This window comes from Brachypodium distachyon, chromosome 3 (genome assembly GCF_000005505.3).
Source record: "Brachypodium distachyon strain Bd21 chromosome 3, Brachypodium_distachyon_v3.0, whole genome shotgun sequence".
Taxonomy (NCBI): domain Eukaryota; kingdom Viridiplantae; phylum Streptophyta; class Magnoliopsida; order Poales; family Poaceae; genus Brachypodium; species Brachypodium distachyon.
In genome coordinates, this window is record NC_016133.3 from 57346900 (window position 1) to 57370407 (window position 23508).

General features: G+C 49.4%; 6 protein-coding genes across 6 annotated transcripts; all 6 read left to right on the forward strand.

Annotated features, from left to right (window-relative positions):
• The first annotated feature begins 660 nt into the window (after window positions 1–660).
• On the forward strand, window positions 661–3091 carry LOC100833797 (protein DCL, chloroplastic). Its single transcript, XM_014900218.2, has 3 exons — window positions 661–1416; window positions 2286–2400; window positions 2830–3091. The coding sequence occupies exons 1-3, from the start codon at window positions 998–1000 to the stop codon at window positions 3001–3003; spliced, it is 708 nt and encodes a 235-aa protein (XP_014755704.1). The 5' UTR covers window positions 661–997; the 3' UTR covers window positions 3004–3091.
• Window positions 3092–5098: 2007 nt separating this feature from the next.
• LOC100834109 (ferredoxin--nitrite reductase, chloroplastic) lies at window positions 5099–8233 on the forward strand. Its single transcript, XM_003570520.4, has 4 exons — window positions 5099–5579; window positions 6463–6817; window positions 6930–7218; window positions 7306–8233. The coding sequence occupies exons 1-4, from the start codon at window positions 5165–5167 to the stop codon at window positions 8041–8043; spliced, it is 1797 nt and encodes a 598-aa protein (XP_003570568.1). The 5' UTR covers window positions 5099–5164; the 3' UTR covers window positions 8044–8233.
• A 925-nt stretch (window positions 8234–9158) lies between these two features.
• LOC100834410 (non-specific lipid-transfer protein-like 1) lies at window positions 9159–10298 on the forward strand. Its single transcript, XM_003570521.4, has 4 exons — window positions 9159–9443; window positions 9538–9598; window positions 9703–9802; window positions 9906–10298. The coding sequence occupies exons 1-4, from the start codon at window positions 9318–9320 to the stop codon at window positions 9985–9987; spliced, it is 369 nt and encodes a 122-aa protein (XP_003570569.1). The 5' UTR covers window positions 9159–9317; the 3' UTR covers window positions 9988–10298.
• Window positions 10299–13082: 2784 nt separating this feature from the next.
• Window positions 13083–15058, forward strand: LOC100830032 (alpha-amylase type B isozyme). The gene is made up of 4 exons (XM_010237777.3): window positions 13083–13235; window positions 13492–13624; window positions 13733–14547; window positions 14623–15058. The coding sequence occupies exons 1-4, from the start codon at window positions 13149–13151 to the stop codon at window positions 14872–14874; spliced, it is 1287 nt and encodes a 428-aa protein (XP_010236079.1). The 5' UTR covers window positions 13083–13148; the 3' UTR covers window positions 14875–15058.
• A 2736-nt stretch (window positions 15059–17794) lies between these two features.
• On the forward strand, window positions 17795–18822 carry LOC100834715 (ethylene-responsive transcription factor ERF109). Its single transcript, XM_003570522.4, has one exon. The coding sequence runs from the start codon at window positions 17907–17909 to the stop codon at window positions 18681–18683; it is 777 nt and encodes a 258-aa protein (XP_003570570.1). The 5' UTR covers window positions 17795–17906; the 3' UTR covers window positions 18684–18822.
• Window positions 18823–21425: 2603 nt separating this feature from the next.
• On the forward strand, window positions 21426–23434 carry LOC100835021 (photosystem I chlorophyll a/b-binding protein 5, chloroplastic). Its single transcript, XM_003570523.4, has 6 exons — window positions 21426–21798; window positions 21896–22028; window positions 22348–22460; window positions 22604–22708; window positions 22822–22910; window positions 22999–23434. The coding sequence occupies exons 1-6, from the start codon at window positions 21596–21598 to the stop codon at window positions 23133–23135; spliced, it is 780 nt and encodes a 259-aa protein (XP_003570571.1). The 5' UTR covers window positions 21426–21595; the 3' UTR covers window positions 23136–23434.
• The last annotated feature ends 74 nt before the right edge of the window (window positions 23435–23508 follow it).

Genomic DNA, 23508 nt, shown 5'->3' on the forward strand with positions numbered 1-23508 from the left:
CAGTTGTACGCACACGATGGATGGACATGGTGACCTTTCGGACGTTTGTTAAGTGGAGTAATATCTGGTTGCTGCCTGCTGGACCTTCGTTATGATTGGCTTCAGGCCTGATCACCACCTCCTAGGCTTCTACTCATGGAGTATCGCACAATTTTAATGACGGAGTCGATTGACCGGGGTTTTATATGACCTCCAGTAGTCCCGTACCCTTTCCTAATTGCCTCTACCAATTTGATGTTTTGCAGCATGCCTTGTCCTGCCGCAGGCTGCAGCCAGGTCCGTTCAGCGAAGCGGCCGGGAGAAAAGGCATTTGAAAGCGATTTTTTTTTTTAGGGGAATTTGAAAGCGAAGTGGGCTTCGGCAGCATGTGTGCCTGCCTTGGGCCTCGATCTGCTAGGCCCGTGGGGTGCTTCAGCCTCTGTTACTCTGCTAGGCCGTGTGGCTGAGGATTTACAAGCGAGCCTGCGAGCGTCTGGGCCGCACTGCCGCCACAGCGTGCGTTTGACACCATCCCGAATCAGTCCAGCCCAAGAAAGCTTCTACGAGATGCCGTCCTGGGCTTCTTCTTCCCAGGCCGAATTGCACCACGCACCTCTTCCGAAATATCTCCGGCTCAATCTCAGTCCTCACCCGCTGCACGGCGCGACACGGGAACTCGAGCAGACGGAAGCCGTGAAGCGCCAACGAGGCAGCAGCCGCGCAACGGCGAGACGAGACCTATCCACTCCTTCCTTCCTCCATGCAGCATCGCAGCTCACTCCTTCCCAGCCACACTACTCCCACGAGAAACCACACGCCGCTTCGCCCCCCCGAGACAGGCTAACCTTGCCGCCGGGGAAAAAAAAAAAGCCCCCGACGAACACCGCGCCCTTCCCCAGCCCTGCTGTGCGCGCGCTGCAGCGCGAGGCGGCGACCACGGGCACGGCGCGCCCGTACCATGCCGTGAGGACGCCCGGAGCCACCACACGAAGCTGACCGTCTTGCCCGCCCCCCGCACATGCACTTCCCTTCGCCGCGTGCGCGCCCCATGGCCGTCGTGGCCGTGGCCGCGCCCGCCGTCTCCTGCCTGCGCCTCGTCCTCCCCGGGTTCGGCGGCCTCGTCTCCGCCTCCCTCCTCGCGAGCCCCTGCCGCGGCCGCGGGGGGGTGGCGGTGAGGTCGCGCGGACAGGGCGCCGCGCCGCCCGATCCGGCGGCCATCCTGCGGCGGCCGGCGGCCGCCACGACGTCGGAAGAGGAGGAGGTGGAGGAGCGGGAGAGCGACGCGGTCTCCGCGTTGGGTTCTCCCGTGGAGGACGAGCCGCCCGAGGAGGGGAGGAGGAAGGGCCCGGAGAGGGAGTGGGTGGATTGGGAGGACCTCATCCTCGAGGACACCGTGCCGCTCGTTGGCTTCGTCCGGATGATTCTCCACTCCGGCAAGTAGGCAACTTTTCCTCTTGGTTGAATTTAGCTTTGGTTGTTTTGTTGCGCGACTCTTTTTTTTTTCTGGAACACTGTTGCTCAACTCTTTCTAATCCAAACCATACAATTGTGTTGAATTTAGTTTTGGTTAGACACAACATATATGCCTTCTGTTGTTTGCATGAGTTTGTTCAAATTCACATTATTGCAAATTTGCAATCTAGGGATAAACTGAAGGGATACGCACACTCTAACAGTACCTCCAATCTTTGTCAAACTTCACCAAAGTTGGCAAGGTAGCATTTGTTACCAGCATCCGGGCATCGTCCCAATACACACTGCATTAGGTAATACAAGTAATGAAGCAACTGTGAAGCAAGTTGATGGCTTGATCCATGTGTGGAATGATAGACATGCAATTAGTTATTGATGTTTCTAAATATAATGTACTCCCAAAAGGAGTGACACTGATAGGCAAAATATGGCTATCTTGTTTTGTATTATTTGTCTCAGGAGTTAATGATCTCAGGCTCTCAGCATGTTACTCCCAAGTAAGAAAAATGAATATCATATTTGCACTGGATTTTAAAACATATGTTGTTAGTTAGTTCTGGTTGATGAGCTATAGCACGCCAGCAATTGCTTCATTGTGCCATCTTCTTACAGTATTATTATAAGGTGTTCCACATGGTCTCTGAAAAATAATAAAAGAAGTTCAATACAGAACAGAACTATCTACAAAATACTTGGTGTACAACAATTGGCTTAGCTTTTCTTTGATCTGGATTTTGTAATCTTTTTTTCTAACAGTACGAATTATGCTTGCAGATTTTATTATACCATTTACATTTTGGATAACAAAGGAAGTGGTATTGAAACTGTTGCAGGTACACAAGTGGTGATCGGCTGACTCCTGAACATGAAAAGGCAATTCTGGAGCGATTGCTTCCATATCATCCACAGTACGAGAAGAAAATTGGATGCGGTATTGACTACATCACGGTACGTGGTCCATCGAGAATGAAGAAAGTGAATCGCTCCAGTTATTCTCTTGAAAAATATAAAATGAAGAAATTAAATATGCGATCATTTTCCATATCTCTTGCTGTTGTTTCTTGAGCTCGTACTCTTGTCACCCTTCTATACATGTCCAGGCCTTGTTTGACATTCTTTCGTCCTGATGTGTCATGTTGATATAGCCTCATGGTGCCAGCAAACTTCAGGATGATTATATTATTTGTCTTGATAACAACCTCCAAAGTCTTTATGACAAAGAGTCTGTCTGACTTCTGTATGGTGTACTAGATGACTAGATGCCTAGCTCGTTGAATATATTTTTTCCTCCCGAGTCAAATATGGTTCTGAGCCTCAACTGGCGGTTTAGTAATTGTCTGCTTCATGTGGGAACTAACATTTAGTACTGTTTTGCAGCTAGGTTTACATCCAGAATTCGAGAACTCGAGATGCTTGTTCATAGTTAGGAAGGATGGCGAGGAAGTTGATTTTTCATTCTGGAAGTGCATCAAAGGTCTAATACGAAAAAAGTACCCCTTGTATGCAGACAGTTTCATTCTCAGACATTTCCGCAGGAGGCAAGATTACTGAAATTAGTGCCCCTTGCAATTGTTCCGTGTAATATTTCTGTGATTTTGATTTGGTCCACATGCCTTAATATCATGTGATTTTGCATTTCTGTGGTCTGTTCTAAACTTCTGATACTACTCAACATAGTTAGTATATAGGTTGCGGTCTGGCAGACGAATTTTGGGTGTTCTATTTAGCACTCCCTAAGATCCTAAGTTCTTGTCATGGTTTTAGTTCAAATTTAGAATTTAGCACCGGAGGGAGTACTATCAAGCTCATTGTTAGCAGCGTATGTATTCCCTTACTAGTCTTCTGAAGATCATACTGTAAAAGATATAGATATGTGGTCTATTCGATCCTCGAAATGCTGCTATCTGTTCTACCCTCTTTCAGGATGCTCTTCTCGTACAGTGCGAAAGTCATCCAGTGTGAGGCTAACCAGGCCCATATGTTAAGCCGACACAAAGGATGTTATTTTCCAACTCAGTGATCTCTGCAATTGTGCTAAGCAACATCCTGCCTTCCAATTTCGTTTTCTGAGGCGATTTCTTGTCCTGACCGCTTGAATTTGTGCACGAAACCTGCAACGAAGCAGCCAGCCGGAGTGCCCTGCTGATAGTAGCTCATTCTATTCCGCCCAAATCGTGTGCCTCAGTGCTTGAACTGGAAAAAAAATTAGATACGGTGATTCTATTTCTAGTGAAAGCGAGTGTGGCCGCTTGGTCTCTAGCCGCAGGGGCAGGCTGCAGCCTACACACACAGGTTTCTGGCCTAGAGGAGGCGCCAGGCGGCAGGGGGGAGAGGTTGGTGGTGTCATCCAAGAGGCATTTCCCTGTCCCACAGCACGGCACGGCACTATCACGACGGAAGATAGGCAGTGTCACCCTTGCACACGCACCAAAGGACAAGTGCCGCGGCGCGTGGCTTCAGAACGCACAGCCAGGCAGCCGCCTGTTTTCCTGCCTCCACGAACAAACCAGCTTGGGCTAGCGCTCCTACGATATCTCTCTACGTACGTTTGCTCCACACCATCGCAATGGTTCTCCGGCGATCTACGGCCGGCCGGAAAGAGAACCGTAATCACGGAGTCTTTGTTTCCCTGAAAATAGTATTGGAGTACCTCCGTCCCATAAAGATTGACGCGGATTTGAACTAGATCTAATTTAAAACTGTGCCAATCTTTAGGTAACGGAGGGGTTACAAGTTACACAATTTCATCAGCCGTTGATAACAAGTAGAAATGTAGGATGTCCGAGGAGAAAGAAAGCAGGGGTCATGCACGTCTCTTGCCGGACGGATCCTTACAAAAGATGGCTCGTCACGACCCTTAGGACGCCTGATGGGCCACTTACCCCTGTGAATGAACTCTCCTTTCGCCGGTGTATCTGGACTAGGCTCACTGGAGGATTTGTCTCCGCTCCTGTGGCCTGTTGTTTAAGTTATCGGCGCGCAGTGGTTTTATGGGGTCTCGATCTGATTGGCCCCTTCGCTCTAAACTATAATCTCGAGCTTTTCTGGTCAGCTCCTGCCTTCCCCGCATGTTTAATTAGCCGCGTACCGCCGAGATTACCGGATTGCCCCGGCTTCGCCCCTTGGGTATCAATATGTTTTGGAGCTAAGCAGCTGCGGCCGAGAGGGCGCCGTTGAGTAAGCAGCTGCGGCCGGATCCGGCTAGCGTCTGCTTTTCGCAAACGGGTGCTCTTTTGGATGTAGAGACCTTAACGTGTAAACAAAAGTAATCCGCCAAGGTCAAAACGACCTTCATTTCTCGCATATCTCAAAAGGCAGTCATCTAGAAATGAATCGTGAGTTCACAACCATGCACGACTCCTACTCTAGGAGTAGTATAGAAGTGTGACGATTGTTGATCTTTAGCACTTGTGATGTCGACGTCGGGAGTGACAAAGCTGTTTGTCATCTAGAAAGGTCGTGATACGGGTGAAGGCAGGCAGTATCCCAAACCAGAAACGAACGGTACGGTGCCCCTGCGGGACGTGGGCACAAGGGTAAATCTCCACCGCCCGGCTGCCATGGCGCGCGGCATCTGCCCTCTTGAACTCCCCAAGAGCCAAAAACTCCACCGCACGCCCCTTCCCTCCCAACCATATACAACCACACGCACCGCACCCATGGCCACCACCGCCAAATCACAGCACCACCACCAGCAGCATCAGCATCATCCATGGCGTCCTCGGCCTCCCTGCAGCGCTTCCTCCCGCCCTCGGCCCACTCCACGCCCTCGTCGTCCCAACGCGGCCGCCGCGCCCGCCGCCCCGTGCTGCAATGCTCGGCCGTCTCCGCGCCGTCTTCGTCTTCCCCGGCGCCGGCCGCGGGTGCCGTGGCGGCGGAGCGGCTGGAGCCGCGGGTGGAGCAGCGGGAAGGCGGGTACTGGGTGCTCAAGGAGAAGTACCGGACGGGGCTGAACCCGCAGGAGAAGGTGAAGCTGGGCAAGGAGCCCATGGCGCTCTTCACGGAGAGCGGCATCAGGGACCTCGCCAAGATCCCCATGGCGGAGATCGACGCCGACAAGCTCGCCAAGGAGGACGTCGACGTGCGGCTCAAGTGGCTCGGCCTCTTCCACCGCCGCAAGCAGCAGTGTATGCCTGACTCTCTGCTCCCTGCCTGCCGGCTCTCAACTCTGATTAGTTTAAAGCCACTAATTATTGCATTTTGCTCTTCGCTGACATGTTCCTTGATCCCCTTTCCTTTCTTGATTGATACTACTACTGTACTACATGCTTGAACTGGATGATTGGAGCATACTCTGTAAATTCCTTAACTAATTAATGTCTGCATTCAACCACTCCAGCTCCACGTGTCGATAGCCCCGTTGCAGCTCTACGTAATGTTAGCATAATCAGTGAACTAGTTTTGTTTTTTTTGCATGCGCATATGGTTTTAACAAAAGGTTTTGCACATTCTTTTTATCTAGTGAATAGTATATTTCTGGTCTCCATTTGCAAGCACATGCACATCGGAATTGAATTAATCTCCTGGCATGTTCCCTCTCCATTAGTAGGCTGCAAAACGAAACTTAGAGACAGTCATTAGAAAACGGGCTGATTGCTGCACTGTGGAATGAAATCCCTTTTTTAGAAGGCATAGTACTAAGGTGCACCTGAAGAGCCAAGGGCCAGGTATCATAGTCATGGAGACGAAACGGCAACCTGGAACGTCCCAATCGCACTTCTCTGCTAGGACGACAGTGATTTCTTTGTTTTCTAATCTTAATTCCAATGCCACCCAGTCTGCCCTCTGATTAGTTTTATCCAAGTGTGTGCCTATACTAGTCCACCTGGTATCCCATTCGTGACACGTTCCATATTTCCCATGCCAGCTTATTAGTGTCTTTTGTCCCTTGCTGTCGACTGCAACAATCACTGTTCTGTTCTGTTCTCCAATTTTACCATTCCTCGATTCTTATCGAGGCATTTCCTAGTGGGACTCACTCATTGGCATTCCATCCATGCTTCCCTGCAGATGGCCGGTTCATGATGCGTCTGAAGCTGCCCAACGGCGTGACGACGAGCGAGCAGACGAGGTACCTGGCGAGCGTGATCGACAAGTACGGCGAGGAAGGCTGCGCCGACGTGACGACGCGGCAGAACTGGCAGATCCGCGGCGTCACGCTCCCGGACGTGCCGGACATCCTTGACGGGCTCCACTCCGTCGGCCTCACCAGCCTCCAGAGCGGCATGGACAACGTGCGCAACCCGGTGGGCAACCCGCTGGCCGGCATCGACCCCGACGAGATCGTCGACACCCGCCCTTACACCAACCTCCTCTCCTCCTACATCACCAACAACTCCCAGGGCAACCTCGCCGTCACCAACCTGTACGCACGAAAACACACTCATCTTGTTCTTCCCACCGATTGCCTCTATCCCAGGGCAAGCACATTTTGAGTTTTGACGTTTTTTTGTGTTATGATCATGGAACGACGACAGGCCGAGGAAATGGAACGTGTGCGTGATCGGGTCGCACGACCTGTACGAGCACCCGCACATCAACGACCTGGCTTACATGCCGGCGGAGAAGGACGGCAAGTTCGGGTTCAATCTTCTCGTGGGCGGGTTCATCAGCCCCAAGAGGTGGGGCGAGGCGTTGCCGCTCGACGCCTGGGTGCCCGGCGACGACATCATCCCCGTCTGCAAGGCCATCCTCGAGGCCTACCGCGACCTCGGCACCAGGGGCAACCGCCAGAAGACCCGCATGATGTGGCTCATCGACGAACTCGTAAGCTCATTTAAACACAGCGATGATCGAGCACTCATAATGACGGAGGCCTTGATGATTTGATGTTGGATTTGGGTAATAATGCAGGGGATGGAGGTGTTCAGGTCGGAGATCGAGAAGAGGATGCCGGGCGGGGTCCTGGAGCGGGCGGCGGCGGAGGACATGATCGACAAGGCATGGGAGCGGCGGGACTACCTGGGCGTGCACCCGCAGAAGCAGCAAGGGCTGTCCTTCGTGGGCCTCCACGTGCCCGTGGGCCGGGTGCAGGCGGCCGACATGTACTCGCTGGCCCGTCTCGCCGACGAGTACGGCTCGGGCGAGCTCCGGCTCACCGTGGAGCAGAACATCGTGCTCCCAAACGTCCCCAACGACAAAATCCCCTCGCTCCTCGCGGAACCGCTGCTCCAGAAATTCTCGGCCCAGCCGTCGCTGCTGATGAAGGGGCTGGTGGCGTGCACGGGGAACCAGTTCTGCGGGCAGGCCATCATCGAGACCAAGGCGCGGGCGCTGCGGGTGACCCGCGACGTGGAGCGGCGGGTGTCCGTGCCCAGGGCCGTCAGGATGCACTGGACGGGATGCCCCAACAGCTGCGCCCAGGTGCAGGTTGCCGACATCGGCTTCATGGGGTGTCTCACCAAGAACGGCAGCGGCAAGATCGTCGAGGCGGCGGATATCTTTGTCGGGGGACGCGTCGGGAGCGACTCGCACCTCACGGGCGTGTGGAAGAAGGCCGTGCCATGCGAGGACCTCGTGCCGGTCGTTGCTGACCTCCTCGTTGAGCGATTCGGGGCTGTGCCCAGGGAGAGGGAGGAAGACGAAGAGTAGGAGGAGAGCAGAGCGCTGGTCTCCTTTGGTTTGATGTAAAGTAGACAGCGCCATGCTTCAATGGCACGCTTGTTTGTACCACGGTTCGGTTTGATCGGCGTTGCACGGGTGCAGCAGTCACAAGTTTTTCACATACGGTACAGATGATGGTTTAATTGATGGTGATAAATAAAGAAGCGGGTTATCCAGCTGTCCCTTCTTCCCAGTTCTTCAATCCTGTCCTGCTCTGTCAAGATCAAGAGAATGCGGCTCCAACGGCCACGCTATCCTGCAATTCAGACTTTATTCTCCGTGCAGCGATAACTTGGCGGAACTGCAACCCAATCGTTTTGAAGAGAACCGTCTATATCTCAATTTTAAAACAGGAATAGCAGATCGGCAAGATAAACAACGGCGGAAGGGCCACACCATGCACCTGTGACGAGGCGGCGTGGAGATGAACCAAATTAATTCTTCAAGTATAACGGGCTCTATGCCTTTGATGCTAGCGGATGCTCACCCTAGTAGTTGCTGCCACAAGCATCTGACCTTGCGTGATTGATTTGATTGGATTGGATTCATGGCAGAGCTCCGGAATGCTTATTTCTGTATATGCGATCCAATTAATCTGAATAGCTGTTTGGATTTCTACCGTCATGGTCGCAGCGGTGGCAAGGGAGATAGAATAGGTTGTTGTTAGTTGGGATATAAACGAGATGCCGGCAGCTAGGCTAAACGCGATCTGGGGCTGCGGCGGCGGAATGAGCCAAGATCAATTAGGAAATATTTAGTCTGTTAGAGGAGATAAAATACGAAATAAATCCTTCTAAATCAACGGCTGGATTTGCTTGGTAAAAAATCTCGCAGAATGATGGTGATAAATAAAGAAGCACCTACACTGTCAAGAATTCTAAGATCAAGAGAAGTCGCATCATGCGGCTCCAACGGCCACGCTATCCTGCAATTCAGACTTTATTGCAATCCAATCTTTTTGAATACTCAAGACAAAACAGTGGATGGATTGTAAATCTACTGTAACCATCTTGTAATCTTGCAAACAAATGCAGTTTTAGGCGTGGCGCCAACGGCTAACCGGTAACCACCAAGACAGGGCCACCGGCACCCCAGCCGAGTCCCGTGCCTGCACGTCTCCCCGGTAGTTGGAGTTGTACTACTCGCGCTCGCGTCCATTATAGACCCGAGAAGCGTCCATCGATCTCCCAAGTTATACAGTCCCGAGATACAGTCCCGAGATCTCCCAAGTCTCACGAATCCGAAGCTCCCGTGCCGCCGCGATGGAGGAGAGCAAGCTCAAGGCGGCCAGGCTCCTCTTGCAGATGCGCGACCACCTCGCCACCGACGCCGGCAAGGAGCTCGCCGAGAAGGTCGGCTTCGTCTACCAGCTCAACATCTCCCCCAAGGTACCCGCCGGAATCCCTAACATCCATCCCCTCTCTTCTTCTATGGAATCCCTGTTCATCGCTTGATGCTGCCCCTTGTGATTCGATCTCTCAGAAGCTTGGCGTCGACGAGGAGATCTTCGTCGTGGACCTCAAGAAGGGCGCCGTCTCCAAAGGTCCAGCTTCCCCACTCTCGATTCGCTCCCCTCCGCCTCTCAATTTTGGTTTGTCCACTCGTGTTACTGAAGAAATCCGTGTATGTTCTGTTGCTGGTGTTCAGGGCCGTACGAGGGGAAGCCCGACGCGACCTTCACCTTCACGGACGATGACTTCCTCGCCATCTCCAGCGGCAAGCTGAACCCTCAGATGGCGTTCATTAGGTGAGAACTGAGATCCGACAAGACAAACTCCTATACTCTGTACTTGATTCATAGCTTTTTTGGACGATTGTTTTGACTGTATCGTGCTTGTTTGGCTATGCAGGGGTAAACTGAAGATAAAGGGGAGCATAAGCGCGGCGCAGAAGTTCACGCCGGACATCTTCCCCAAGCCCTCCAAGCTGTAGAAAAGCTGGATGGATCACCTTGTCGTGCTCGTGGTCGTCGGTTAATAAGAGTTTAGTTTTATGCACGCGATGGCAACTGTGGTGTGATCTATAGGAGGGTTGGAGGGATTTGTTACTGGTGAGAGTTTGTTCAGAGCTGCTCTAAAAAAAAGAATTTGTTCAGAGTTTGTGTGCAATCACCACGCGAACAGCCACATGTTTCAGTGTTTCCTGGTCGGATGATGAATGGCTTGTGAAGCACTTCTTTACTCGGGTTTTCTTCGATAGAAGATTACGAGTTACTAGTATTGCGATATGTGTTCTCATGCTAAGCTTTCGTCCGAACTTACGAAGATGATGCGACTATTTTTGGACTTTGCATGCGAACCGTGTTCCGGTGTTCCATCTGTTCCCCTGAAGCTGCAATCTTAATTCCCACGATCTGTCGATCTCGTGAGAAATTCAGGACATTCTTATTGCAGTATTTCAGGTTCAGAAATCTTCTATACAGTACTAAAATTCTCACAAGGCAGGTCCTCGGATCAGTACTGGCATCGGGCCGGCGTAATGTGTGCCATCAAAGCAAAGAAACCGATGCTAAATCGCGTGCAGATGAGCTATTCGTATAGAAGACCTCGTGTTACATGTGACCGATTAGCAAGCATGAACTTTGTTTAGTAGCCGGAAATTTAAGCGCTAAATCTGAGTTGTGCTTGTATGAAGCTCTTAGTATCAATTCACGAGTCACAATCATGTCCAGGTTTAACCTCAGCTTTTTTTTTGAGAAGGTTTAACCTCAGCTTTATGCACCGTCAAAACACCACCCCGTGGAACAAAAAGGCCTAAAAATTTGAAAGAAACCGAAATGCAATGTTCGAGCCCTATGGGCTATGGCGTGCGCTGAGCCCGCGGGATGCGGCGCAACCGAAGGAGCTAACCCTGGCGGTTCACCGCGCCGCGCCGGGGCATTGTGCCCAGCGCAGCATCCATGACGTCTAGACGGCACGGCATGTCGGCATCTCTCCTGCCTCTAGGCTCTAGCTCTAAAAAGTTCCTGTTTTTCTGTCGAGGAAAAGCCGTTTGTTTGTTCGATCTTGTTTCAAATACCGGCGGCGTTATCACACGGCATTGGCAAGATGGCAAGGCGTGTGCTTATCCGAAAGCCCGAGCAAGAGATCGATCGTCCAGTTGCTTCTCGGTGCCGACCGACAACGGACGTGGAGAGCCGCAACCGCATCAAAAAGCTCCTTTCCCCCATTTTTCCTCGGGATGTCGACCGAAATAAATCGCCAAAAGTTGTCTGCACGATCCTCTCCCCAAGCCATATACACTCACGAACTTAATTTTCATCGAACGGATACTTGGATAATAATGGTACCACCTGGATTGGATTGCTTTCGATCGGAACACGTTCCGGCTACAGGCGATACACGAGTACGTGTGAGAGAAACGAACTTGATCTCCTCCAGAGATTTTCATCATGTTCAGTGTTATCTGCCTCGAGCAAATTAAACACCCGTGCATGTTCAGTGTAAAATTTTCTTGATCATGCGGACGTGCTGCATGAAGTTTTTGCTGGCCCGGAAATTCGTATGTCAGCTGTACGTTGTACACGAAACTGCGATATCAACACGTCGGAACACAACAACTGGCCCTCGCTTACCAACGATGAAAGAAGAAGAAGAAGAAAGGGCCTTTTTCGGTTGATCAGTAACCGTGCATTGCAAAGCACGTTCGATTACATAAATATTTTCTTCAGAGAAAGAGAGCTTTATTGCACACAAATCACGGCTGCAATCAGCCGTCACAACTCGTAAACCACGGTCCATGCGTCAGTTCCATTACTAGCTCCAGCAAAAGAAGCTAATGCATGAGCTATACATATCATACTTTGATCCAGAAGCATCTCACTAAGTTTAGTCTCTCTGTTCTTAGGGAGCAACAACTTTGTTTCCTTAGAAGATAACAAAATCTTACACTGGTTTTTATATCAGCTTGAATTTTGTTGATGTAGAATAATAAATTTACAATAAGGTGATATAATCATGCATGCATTTTAACGAAGCCTAGTAGATATAGTATACCAAGCATATTACAGGCACACGAAGATTTAGCCTGCTATGCCAATTATAGTAGAGTTCCATATTAAACCAACAATATTTTTGAAAATTTTAACATACGTATTTCAAAATTAAAGACATGGACACATTGTTTTTATATAAAAGAAATATCACATAAAAATAAATAGTAGAGCACAAAAACAACAATTACTCCATCAGCTGGCAATTATATAAAAGAATATGTGTCACATATAATATTTCTGGTTCTCTACATCTGTACATGTAGCATATGTAAGTTTTGTTGAACTATTTGTCCATTTGGACTCCTAAAGCCTACTTGATCATTCTATAATTAGTCCCAAAAAAAAGTTTCTTAGGGAACCCATCTTAATACAGCCATCCAATTGGATGAGGCAAGATGGATCTAGGGAGAGATTGTAGGAGAACTGAATGAATGATGCAATGACATGTGTGCGTAACAACCTAGATGTGCAGTAAAAAAAATGGAGACAATTAAGTACAAAAACTAGGAAAAAAAATTTGGCACAATTTATAGGAGTTATTCCTCAAAAAAAAAATTGATAGGAGTTAAGCTGGAAAAAAAAACTCGGAGTTAAAGATGAGTAGGAGTTATATATTTGCTGTAAAAAAATAGGAGTTAAATGTTTGCTGTCAAAAAAATAAATAGGAGTTAAAAGATTCCTGGAGACTGGTCAAATTTATCACTTGGCCATTAAACTAGAGTGTAATTTTGTGCTTCTTATATCTGTACAGATAGGATTTTTTGACTGATTCATGTAACTCAAGTACTACTGGCAATCATGTACATTAACCATTCTCTTATTATTTAGCCTTTTTTGGATTGCAACTGACATCTAGTATTGGCCGGTGATTGATGGTCCCGTCGGTTCCATTTGTGAGCTCACCCGACCGGACGATGGATAAGCAACTCCGGCCGACATCACAGGTCACAGCATACCAGAAAAAAAGGACCGCGGCATTCAGGCATTCTGCGCTATAAATACCTGGCCAGAGACACCAGCTGAATCCATCAGTTCCGATCGTCCTGTTCTAAAGTGTTGCAAGTTGTAACTAGCTTCATCCTGTGCCGCGCTGAAGAACATGGCGAATAAACTCTTGCCCTTGTCCCTGTTCCTCGTCCTGCTTGGTCTGTCGTCCAACTTGGCCTCCGGGCAAATCCTGTTTCAGGTAATAAGATCGTGAACTTGATACTCTCTCCGATTCTAAATTCTTAACTCAAATTTATCCAAATATGGATGTATCTATTCTTAAAAAATGTCTAGACACATGTAATATTTCAACAACAATTTAGGATCGGAGAGAGTACTAGCATTCTCCGTTTCGAAAAAAAGAAGATACGGAGTACTAGCGTTCCTTTCGGTCTGACTCCCTACGTGCTGCGATGACGTTTAGTTTGGATTGAGTTTTGAGTTGTGTGAGACAGGGTTTCAACTGGGAGTCGTGGAAGCAGAATGGGGGATGGTACAACCTGCTGAAGGGCAAGGTGAACGACATCGCCGCCGCCGGCGTCACCCACGTCTGGCTCCCTCCGCCGTCGCAGTCCGTCGGCGAACAAGGTCCATCTCCTCTCCCATTGCTACCTTGCAAACCGGCATATTATCTCCACATCTTTGTGTTTATATTATCTGGGTGTGTGTATGATCTCTGATCGGGTGCAAGCGCAGGGTACATGCCGGGGCGGCTGTACGACCTGGACGCGTCCAAGTACGGCAACGCGGCGCAGCTCAAGGCCCTGATCGGCGCGTTCCACGACAAGGGCGTCAAGGTGATCGCCGACATCGTCATCAACCACCGCACGGCGGAGCACAAGGACGGCAGGGGGATCTACTGCCTCTTCGAGGGCGGCACCCCGGACGCCCGCCTCGACTGGGGCGCCCACATGATCTGCCGCGACGACAAGCCCTACGCCGACGGCACGGGCAACCCGGACACGGGCGCCGACTTCGGCGGCGCGCCCGACATCGACCACCTCAACACGCGCGTCCAGGAGGAGCTCACGGCCTGGCTCAACTGGCTCAAGACCGACATCGGCTTCGACGCCTGGCGGCTCGACTTCGCCAAGGGATACTCGGCCGACGTGGCCAAGGTGTACATCGAGAAGACGGAGCCGGATCTCGCCGTGGCCGAGGTGTGGACGCCGCTGGCCTACGGCGGGGACGGCAAGCCGGATGCCGACCAGGACGCGCACCGGCAGGAGCTGGTGAACTGGGTGGACAAGGCCGGGGGTGCCGCCGGGCGCGCCACGGCGTTCGACTTCACCACCAAGGGCATCCTGAACGTGGCCGTCGACGGCGAGCTGTGGCGGATGCGCGCCGCGGACGGCAAGGCGCCCGGCATGATCGGCTGGTGGCCAGCCAAGGCCGTCACCTTCGTCGACAACCACGACACCGGCTCCACGCAGCGCATGTGGCCGTTCCCCTCCGACAAGGTCATGCAGGGCTACGCCTACATCCTCACGCACCCTGGGAGCCCATGCATCGTGAGTCATCCTTTATCCGTTTTCGTCAGTTCTACCATGAGCTGGTGCTAACGTAATGTGATTTTTGTTTTTCAGTTCTATGACCATTTCTTCGACTGGGGGCTGAAGGAGGAGATCGAGCACCTGGTGGCCATCAGGACCAAGCAGGGGATCCACAAGGACAGCAAGCTGCGGATCATCGAGGCCGACGCCGACCTTTACCTGGCCGAGGTCGACGGCAAGGTCATCACCAAGCTCGGGTCTAGATTCGACGTCGGGCACCTCATCCCGGAAGGCTTCCAGGTGGTCGCGCACGGCAAGGACTACAGCGTCTGGGCGAAGAAATGAGCAGAAATACTGGATGGTTATTTGTTTATTTTCTCTGTTTCGTCCACATGGTACTACGTACGGGGAGGGAAATCCCTTGACGTGAGTTGCCTATGTACGGTTTAGTACTTCATCCGTTAGAATGATGATCAGGGACATGCGTTTCTATTTTTGATGAATAACAATCGATGAATGTTCTCTCTTTTGTGGTTGCGCTACTCATGGTTTGGTTTACATTTGCACTCACACACATATATATCCGAGGATAAGTTTGGCCAAGGAGGCAAGGAGTACAGATTAGTACATCGAACAAAATTAAAATAGAAAATTAGATCGAAAACAGGAGGGAGTCAACCAAAGAACAGTCCAACTTGAGCAAAATTAAAATAGAAAATTGGATCTAAAACACGAGACGTCCCAGGAGGAAGGCAACCAGCAGCTTTCTTCGCAAAAAAAAAGAAGAAAAAAAAAGAAAAGAAAAGCAGCTTACTCAGTTTTTTTTTTAACAAAAGCAGCTTACTCAGTTTGTGCTGGCAGCAAGAGGAGCTAGCCCAGCAAAATTTCTACCTGTGCCTGTCAGCTTCCGTCCTGGACGATTGGGCCGAGTCAGAGATCGCTCGAACGGGCTGAACGTTGTTTTCTACCATAGACGATCCAGAAACAGCTCTTACTTCGTAGTATTCCGTTGCGTTCTGTATGAGCAGCAAATTTTGAGTTGGGCCTGTGGGCTGAGAGTCGTTCATTCAGCCTTCGACTACTCCATCCAGTCCTACATTAACTCTGTAACTCCTTCCCCTAAAAAAAAAGAAAATCCGTAACTCGTTCTAGAGAGAACAAAGAAAATACTACTCTCGTCGGTGACGCAGGCATGCCACTTGACTTGGTACTGATGTGTCGGCACGCCCTGGAGAAACCAAAGGACTCAAAACCAGAGCCCCGTTGACCCTCCTCAACAACAACAAAAAAAGTCGTCTCCTAAAAAATGAAAACAGTACAACCACATCGTGGCAAACGACCGAACGAAAAGAGAGAGAGAGAAGAAGAAGAAGCGGTCGAACACGAGCCGGCGGCTGAAAACAACATGGCCACCGATCCAAAATCCCATCTCTGTGAACGTGTCGGATCGAGTACGTAACGTCGGCCAGGACGCGAAGAGCACGTCGATTCTACTCCCTCGTGAGCCGGGCATGCCGACCTGGCGTCGACATCAGCCAGCCGCTCGACGTATTATTAGAAAGAAGAAAAAGGGCACCCGTGGCAGTTCACGCCCCGCGAGGGTGGGAGGAGCTCTGACTATTCTAATGCTATGGATTCCTTACTGAACACGAGTGGTCAAAGTCTCCCACGCCAGTGTCAGCGTTGGGTCCGACGGGGAGCGCGAGGTCGCACGGCCTGCCGCATATATATCCGCTCTGGCTCGCGATCATTTTTTATTTATGCACCGTCACGCATGGATGCAAATGAAAACCCGTACCTTTCAGTCTTTACCAACTATACTAGCGAGTATGAGGAAATCTGAGCCAGTGTTCAAAGTAACGGTGCCGGTAGGGAGTAGCGGCTCAATTGCGAAATGTGATCCACGCACAGAACAGAAAGCAGTTTGGACTGCTGTATTCAGCATATTTTCGGTACTCCAAGAATTCAGACGAGCATATGAATATGATGCAGCACATGTCATTTATTTGGTGTAGTCAATGTACTAGCAACGCTGCTGGTGGATTACTTTCTCCCACGTCTCCCACGTACCGCATGTTCTTCGCTATGTAAGAAAAAGAAAAAATATATTCCCTCAGTTCCATATTAAACGGCGAAATATTACATGTATCTGATGCTTTTTATGTATAAATATATGCATGTTTGGACAAAATTGAGTCACTTAATATGAGAATGAGAAAATATAAAACTTGATACTGGATTTGCCGGTGAGTAATGTGTAAACCGTAGGGTCACCGTGTCGACCTACTAGTTTCTAGGATTGTTAGGGGCCTATACGTAATTTTGCTAGGTAGGTGCTCGGAGAAGACAAGGATGGTCTATGCAGGAAATTCAGGATTTATATGTCTAGGATTAAACAACATCAGATCCGAAGACTCGCTGGCCAAAAAATATTTATTTGGTTTCAGTGCTGATTTTTAGACTCTTATGATATTTGGTTTCAAAAATGTTGCTTAAACGGTCCGGTAAGCGATGGGACAACCATCATCTCCATCACGTACAACAAACCAATTGCTGGGATCAAATCCACCAGCAGGAAAAATATGGGATCAACACAAATCGTGGCACACTGATACGGTACCCGGGACAACGTCTTCAAGAAGGGATCGTTCATACACTGGCCGTTGTTGTTGAATCCAACCATACAGATCAAACATGGGATTATCATACGCAAAGGAAAGTTTCGAACCAACACATGCAACAAGAGCATGACACACATACGTCGTGTTGCCTGATCTATGGCCAAGAGATTAACAGACAGGTTCTATTCATCGCATTATCCCCTATTTGCGAAATTTGAATATTCGTCGGATTATCCTCTATTTGCAAAATTTGAAAAAAACCCTATGTCTTTTATAAACCAGGGGAAACGTCGTACCACCAAAGAAAATGGCAATCGTCCCAAAGACTAGGTAATAAAAATGGATCTTACCTAGTTCGATTGCCTAACCATGCACCGAGCGGTCAAATTTGCCACATTTTTTTTCTCAACCCGTTGCTTAACTAGAGCCAAATCTTGCAACAATAACGTGTGAACAGCTCAAACGTCGACATAACCAGCCGTTGTGGCGCTGTGTGGATCATCCTCGGCCGTCCAGGCATTTTCCACACTCACTATCTCTCCTGTTTCCACACTCCCGTTCCCACAACAACAACGTGCGCGAAAACCTCTCTCCCTTTTAAAATTGGGCTCTGGACATGCACGCTTCCTAGTATAAAAGCCCCGTGCAACACCCTGAAACATCAGGCGATCCAATCACGACAAGCCTCGATAAACACTTTCTAGCGACACCGACCACCTTACCTCAGGTAGTTTACGTCACAGCCGAGCTACGACCATGGTGCCGAGACTGGATTGCGGCGCCGGCGATGGCGGGTTCTTCTTCCAGCTCCCGAACACCGAGCAGGAGAACTCCCTCTTCCTCCGCGCCCTCATCTCCGTCGTCTCCGGTGAGGACGCCACTGCCGCCGTTGCCGCAGTCCCCGCGCTGCACCTGGAGGAGCAGCAGCCCTCGCCGGTTGCCGCCGCCGCCGCGTGTGCCAGGTGCGGCGTGGACGGGTGCCCTGGCACTGGCAGCAGCTGCGAGCAGCTCGTCGCCATGACCGGGTCGAGCAGCGAGGGGGAGGCAGAAGCAGAAGAGCACTGCTCTCCCGCCGCCGCGAGCTTCGGCGCGAGGAAGACGACGATGAAGAAGACGGGGCAGAGTGGGGGCAGCAAGAAGTTCAGGGGGGTGCGGCAGCGGCCGTGGGGGAAGTGGGCGGCGGAGATCCGCGACCCGCACCGCGCCGTGCGCAAGTGGCTCGGCACCTTCGACACGGCCGCCGACGCCGCGCGCGCCTACGACGTGGCCGCGTTCGAGTTCCGCGGCCGCCGTGCCAAGCTCAACTTCCCGGCCGACGCCGCCGTGTCATCGTCATCGTCGGCGGCTGCGCAGCCGCGGAGCTTTCGCGAGAACTACTGCGGGTCGAATAATGCGTCTTCGGCGGTGCCGGTGCCGGAGCCGGAGCAGCAGGGGCTGGTAATGAGGCCGGCGGTGGCGAGGGAGCAGGAGATCTGGGACGGGTTGCAGGAGATCATGATGCTGGACGATGGCAGCTTCTGGTCCAAGCCATGATCGATTAAATGGACCTCTTAGCTATACTTTTTTTTCATGTTCAAGTTTACTCCACACTGCGATTACAATTTTCTTGTACTGTACAATTTAAAGAGTTCGAGAATACGGCAACAGATCCCGGCCGGCCACTTTTCGAAAATTTCGTACATGTGCGTAAGAGTGCGTACTAAGATTGTTTGGCAAATGGAGACGTGCGTGAGCGACTGCTGTAGCTAACTCTACCCGGTGCAAACGTGCAGTGCTCTTCCTTGCTCATCGCTCTACGGACTCATCGATACCGCCTTTTTGACCATTCCGCTGTTGCAGAGCTCAAAGCGCTGATAAGATCGGATCACCAGACTTTCATGCGATGCGTTTTGTGGCCTAAAAGGAGCCGTTTATCGTGTCTTATTAATTCAACGTTGTTTCTCCACGTCTTTTTGGGTTCATACAGTTATCTGCCCCGCTTTTGACCACCAGCATTTGCTTCTGGATCGGGTCAATCCTAAGAAAAGAAAAGGACATATGCTTGTTTTTGCGAGAAAAAAAAGAACATGGTACAGTACTTGCTTTTGCGAGAAATGAAAGAACATGGTACTTGCTTCGGCGAGAAAACGAAATAACATATCTGAGTGTCCCCCCCGGTCCAAAGCAAAGTATACTCCGGATCCCAGAACCAGATGACAGGCAACACCAACTTGTCATCCTTTCTCCGTGGCAGTAGTATAAATTAAGGCCAACGCGCAGTCGCCGTCCAAACCTTGCAACCAGCCACATGGAATGGTATGCTTGCTGTAGAAGGTCAGACAGGTAGTATCTATACTTTATTTATGCTACGTGGAGCCTTTTTTTTTAAGGGGAATGCTATGTTTAGAGCTAGTGATCACGAGATTACGACGGTACGCGGAAATCCCCTCTCGCAGCCCGCGAAGGCCGACCTCCATATATATCCGCCTTTAATAAATATCGGAAGATCACGTCAGATGGCAGGAGTAATCTATCTGATCTTGGATTGATAACCATAATCAGGGGAATCTTCGAGATGAATTAGCGTCTCGATTAGACTGTGGAACACGAGTTTCTTCTCGAAAAAGGAAGCCCGGCAGGACCCTCTCATGACCACAGATCATAGCGGGGCATTTTATCATGACATTTGATCAAAAGTTTGGTGCAGAAAATCTCGTTCAAAAAGGGCTAAATTAAAAGCCATATTGGAATGGGTCCTAGGCAGCCGTTTACAGATTGTTTGCAATAAAAGCAAACTGCTAAAATATCAAAAAGTCTGTTAACGGCTCCCATACTTACCAGAATCGGTCTAACCTATCGTGCGCCGTCATGTCGTATCAACTCGCATACCTATTTTACAATTAGATGATATATCTATAAAATAAGAAAAAATAAAATACATGAATTCGAAGCAGTCCATGATAAACACACACATAACACAGTAAGAAAAAATGAAATACATCATTAGTCCATAAATTCAAGGCGATAAACATTTCAGTCCACGATAAACGCACACATAACACAGTAAACTGTCTCATGTTTCTTCTTCTCTGCTCTGGCTCCCTCTCTCTTTGATCTGGCGCCCTCGTCTTTCTATCTCCCACGACGGTTCGTCTTTGCAGAAGGTTAGACAAACATCTGGCTAGTAGCACTATTTTAGGGAAATGCTACGTTACTAGAGCTAGTGACGAGATTACGACGGTACGCGGAAATCCCCTCTCGCAGCCCGGGAAGGCCGACCTCCACCGCCCTTTAATAAAACGATATCGGGAGATTACGTCAGATGGAAGGAGTAACCTATCAGATCTTGGATTGATAACAATAATCAGGGGAATCTTCGAGATGAATTAGAGTCTCGCTTAAATTGTGCAACACGGGTTCTTTCTCGAAAATGGAACCAGGGACCCTCTCAAGATAGACGACCTACCAACGAAGCATAAGTTATGCTGCGTAATGGGACATTTTTCTCGTGACATTTGATCAAAAATTTATCCACTCTAGTAATTTTGACGCAATGAGGTGCCTGATAACATACGGCTAAAATACCCCACTTTGGGTGTCTACACCGTTTGTATTTTCCCATAGCCACGGCAGACAGAACAGAGTTTAAGAATGTGTCGCAAAAAGAAATAAGGAACAAATAGAAAAACTCCAAAAGTGTTGTTAGATGGCTTACTGCTGCTTGAACTCGTTATGTAGTCTTTCTCGTGTCTTTTTTTCACCTTGTTTAGTTTTGTAACTGCGAACTTATTGGGCACTCTGAGTGCTTTGTTAATGATATCGCAGCTGTGCATATCAACTGAGGTAGACTGCGGGGAATTTCCTCCTTTTTGAAAAATAAAGGAAGGAGCTATTTTGGCAAGTTCGATGAATAATTTGCATCCACGTTACACGCTTGACACCAATTGGTTTGTCACACACCTTTAGAGCCCCAGCCCGTGCTGCACAAGGCAGCATAACTTGCACGCAGTAGTACTAAATTCAGTAAAACCAGATCGTTGGATTAAAGAAATAAAATAAAATAATATAAAACACACTTCATAGTAGCGCTAGAGTCAAACAAAGCCACGTTGGTCACTGGAGCGCAACCAGGCCTTTTGCTTGCGTCTTTAAAGAACATATGTTGGGCTTTTGCCCTGTCGACTGTCGCATCGGGCCTTGTTTCGGCTTCTGGGCTGACACCAAAACAAGACAAAAGGCCAGGATAGCAACATGCTGAGATCCTCTCTCAAAAAAAAAGCAACATGCTGAGACTCCGGAGCCACTGAAGCTATGAACGCCTCTAGTTCCATATCCACGGCTTGAATCTGACACCCACACACGAGCCAAGGAAAACACAGTAGCAGAGGACACTTGCAGGCTGCGATTCGGCCAGCGAGGCAACAACCAAGTCCGGCGGCGAGGACGGCCGGCGGGCGGCCGCAGCCATGGCGTTAGCGACTAATGCACATGGAAGAGTTATCCATACCTGCAGTCTCTCCAAGCCGCCCACGGCTTTCAGCAGGAGCACGGCGGCCATGCCCGGACACCATGTCCAGCCACCCCGAGCTCGGGTCGTAGCCCGAGCCAGCGCCGCCGAGCGCGCAACCTGGCTGCCTGGGCTAGACCCGCCGCCATACCTCGACGGCACGTCAGTTACCTGACAAACTCTCCTACAGAAGCTGCTGCCTGCAAGTGATGATGATTGTTAGGCTGACAGATTGTTTGGTGTCTGTGGTTGTGTGCAGGCTACCTGGTGATTACGGGTTTGATCCCCTGGGGCTTGGGGAGGAACCAGCAGACTTGAAGTGGTACGTGCAGGCCGAGCTCGTGCACTGCCGGTTTGCCATGGCAGGGGTCGCCGGCATCCTCGGTACCGATGTAAGTTGCTCATCTGTCCTCCTTTCCAATCCCTGTCAAATGTGGCCTCTTGTCAGTTTTGGGAAACCATAGCGCAGTTGGGGCGAAGCTGCCTCACAAGCATTGAGTAGAGATCAAAGAAAATTAGTGTCAATCATAGTTGATTTGGGAAAAATCAAACCATCACAATGAAGATGACACCAGCAATCTCCTCGTCTAGCTTTGCGCTTCAGTAGCTTCTCGCTTACTGAAGCTAAACATGAACACGCCAGCTTCGATGCTCCAGGCTTAGATCTAGATGGTATATAGCACATGGTATAATTCCTGTGATTCTGTGCAGTTGATCCGTGTATCAGGAATCAGCAACCTGCCAGTGTGGTTTGAAGCAGGTGCCACGAAATTTGACTTTGCCAACACCACGGCGCTCTTCTTTGTCCAGCTTCTCTTGATGGGGTAATTCAGCATTCACTGAAACATTTAGTCAGTCGTAAAAGAATGTTTAAGTAACTCAGAAGTTCAAAATGGTGTAGACTGTGATGACTTCACACAGAACAAGACTGGCCTGTTTCCATCATAATAACTCTGATCATCAACAGATTTGTCGAAACCAAGAGGTATATGGACATTGTTAATCCAGGATCACAAGCAGAGGAAGGGACATTCCTTGGGATAGAAGCTTCACTTGAAGGTTTACAGCCAGGGTGAGTGCTCCACCATGCTCCAAATTTAAATCTCAAAACATTTTACCTGAGCAAGTCTCTGGCTGTGTGCTTTAATTAATTAAATTAGTGTTACAATTCTCAAATCTGAACAGCTACCCTGGGGGGCCATTATTTAATCCAATGGGGTTGGCCAAAGATATAAAGAATGCACATGAAGTGAAGCTGAAAGAAATAAAAAACGGTACCTTCACTTTCTCTAAGTAGAATTGCTTGCGAGATAAACCTATAGTAATATAGAGTTTGCTAACATTACTTCCATGTATCAACAGGGAGGTTGGCAATGGTTGCTATGCTTGGCTTTTTTGTGCAAGCATCTGTGACTCATGTTGGGCCCATCGATAATCTTTTGATACACCTTTCAGATCCATTCAACAACAATATTATTCATGCATTCACCTCTCCTTGAAAACTACCTGTTGCCAAATTTCGTTACTTTTTTTTTGCATAACTGCTTCTAAAGATGTAGCACAAGAGATCACAATTCTTACAGCAAAGTGTCTTTCTTCCGAGCTCCCCTTTTTGCAAAGTTTCAATCATAAAAATGAACATGGAACTTCTGAGGGAGAAATGCAAGACACTCGGTACACAATTGCCAGTACAGGTGGGATGGCAAATGGAATTTCTTCAAATGCAAAGAAGCTGTATTCATAGTTGTCTTAAATATAATACGCTTCCGATTCTTGCAATTTATCCTAATTTGCAGTATAATTATGTACTCCCTTGTGTGTCTGGGATTTAGTACTAAATTGTACACTTTGTACTAAATCCTAGACACTTAT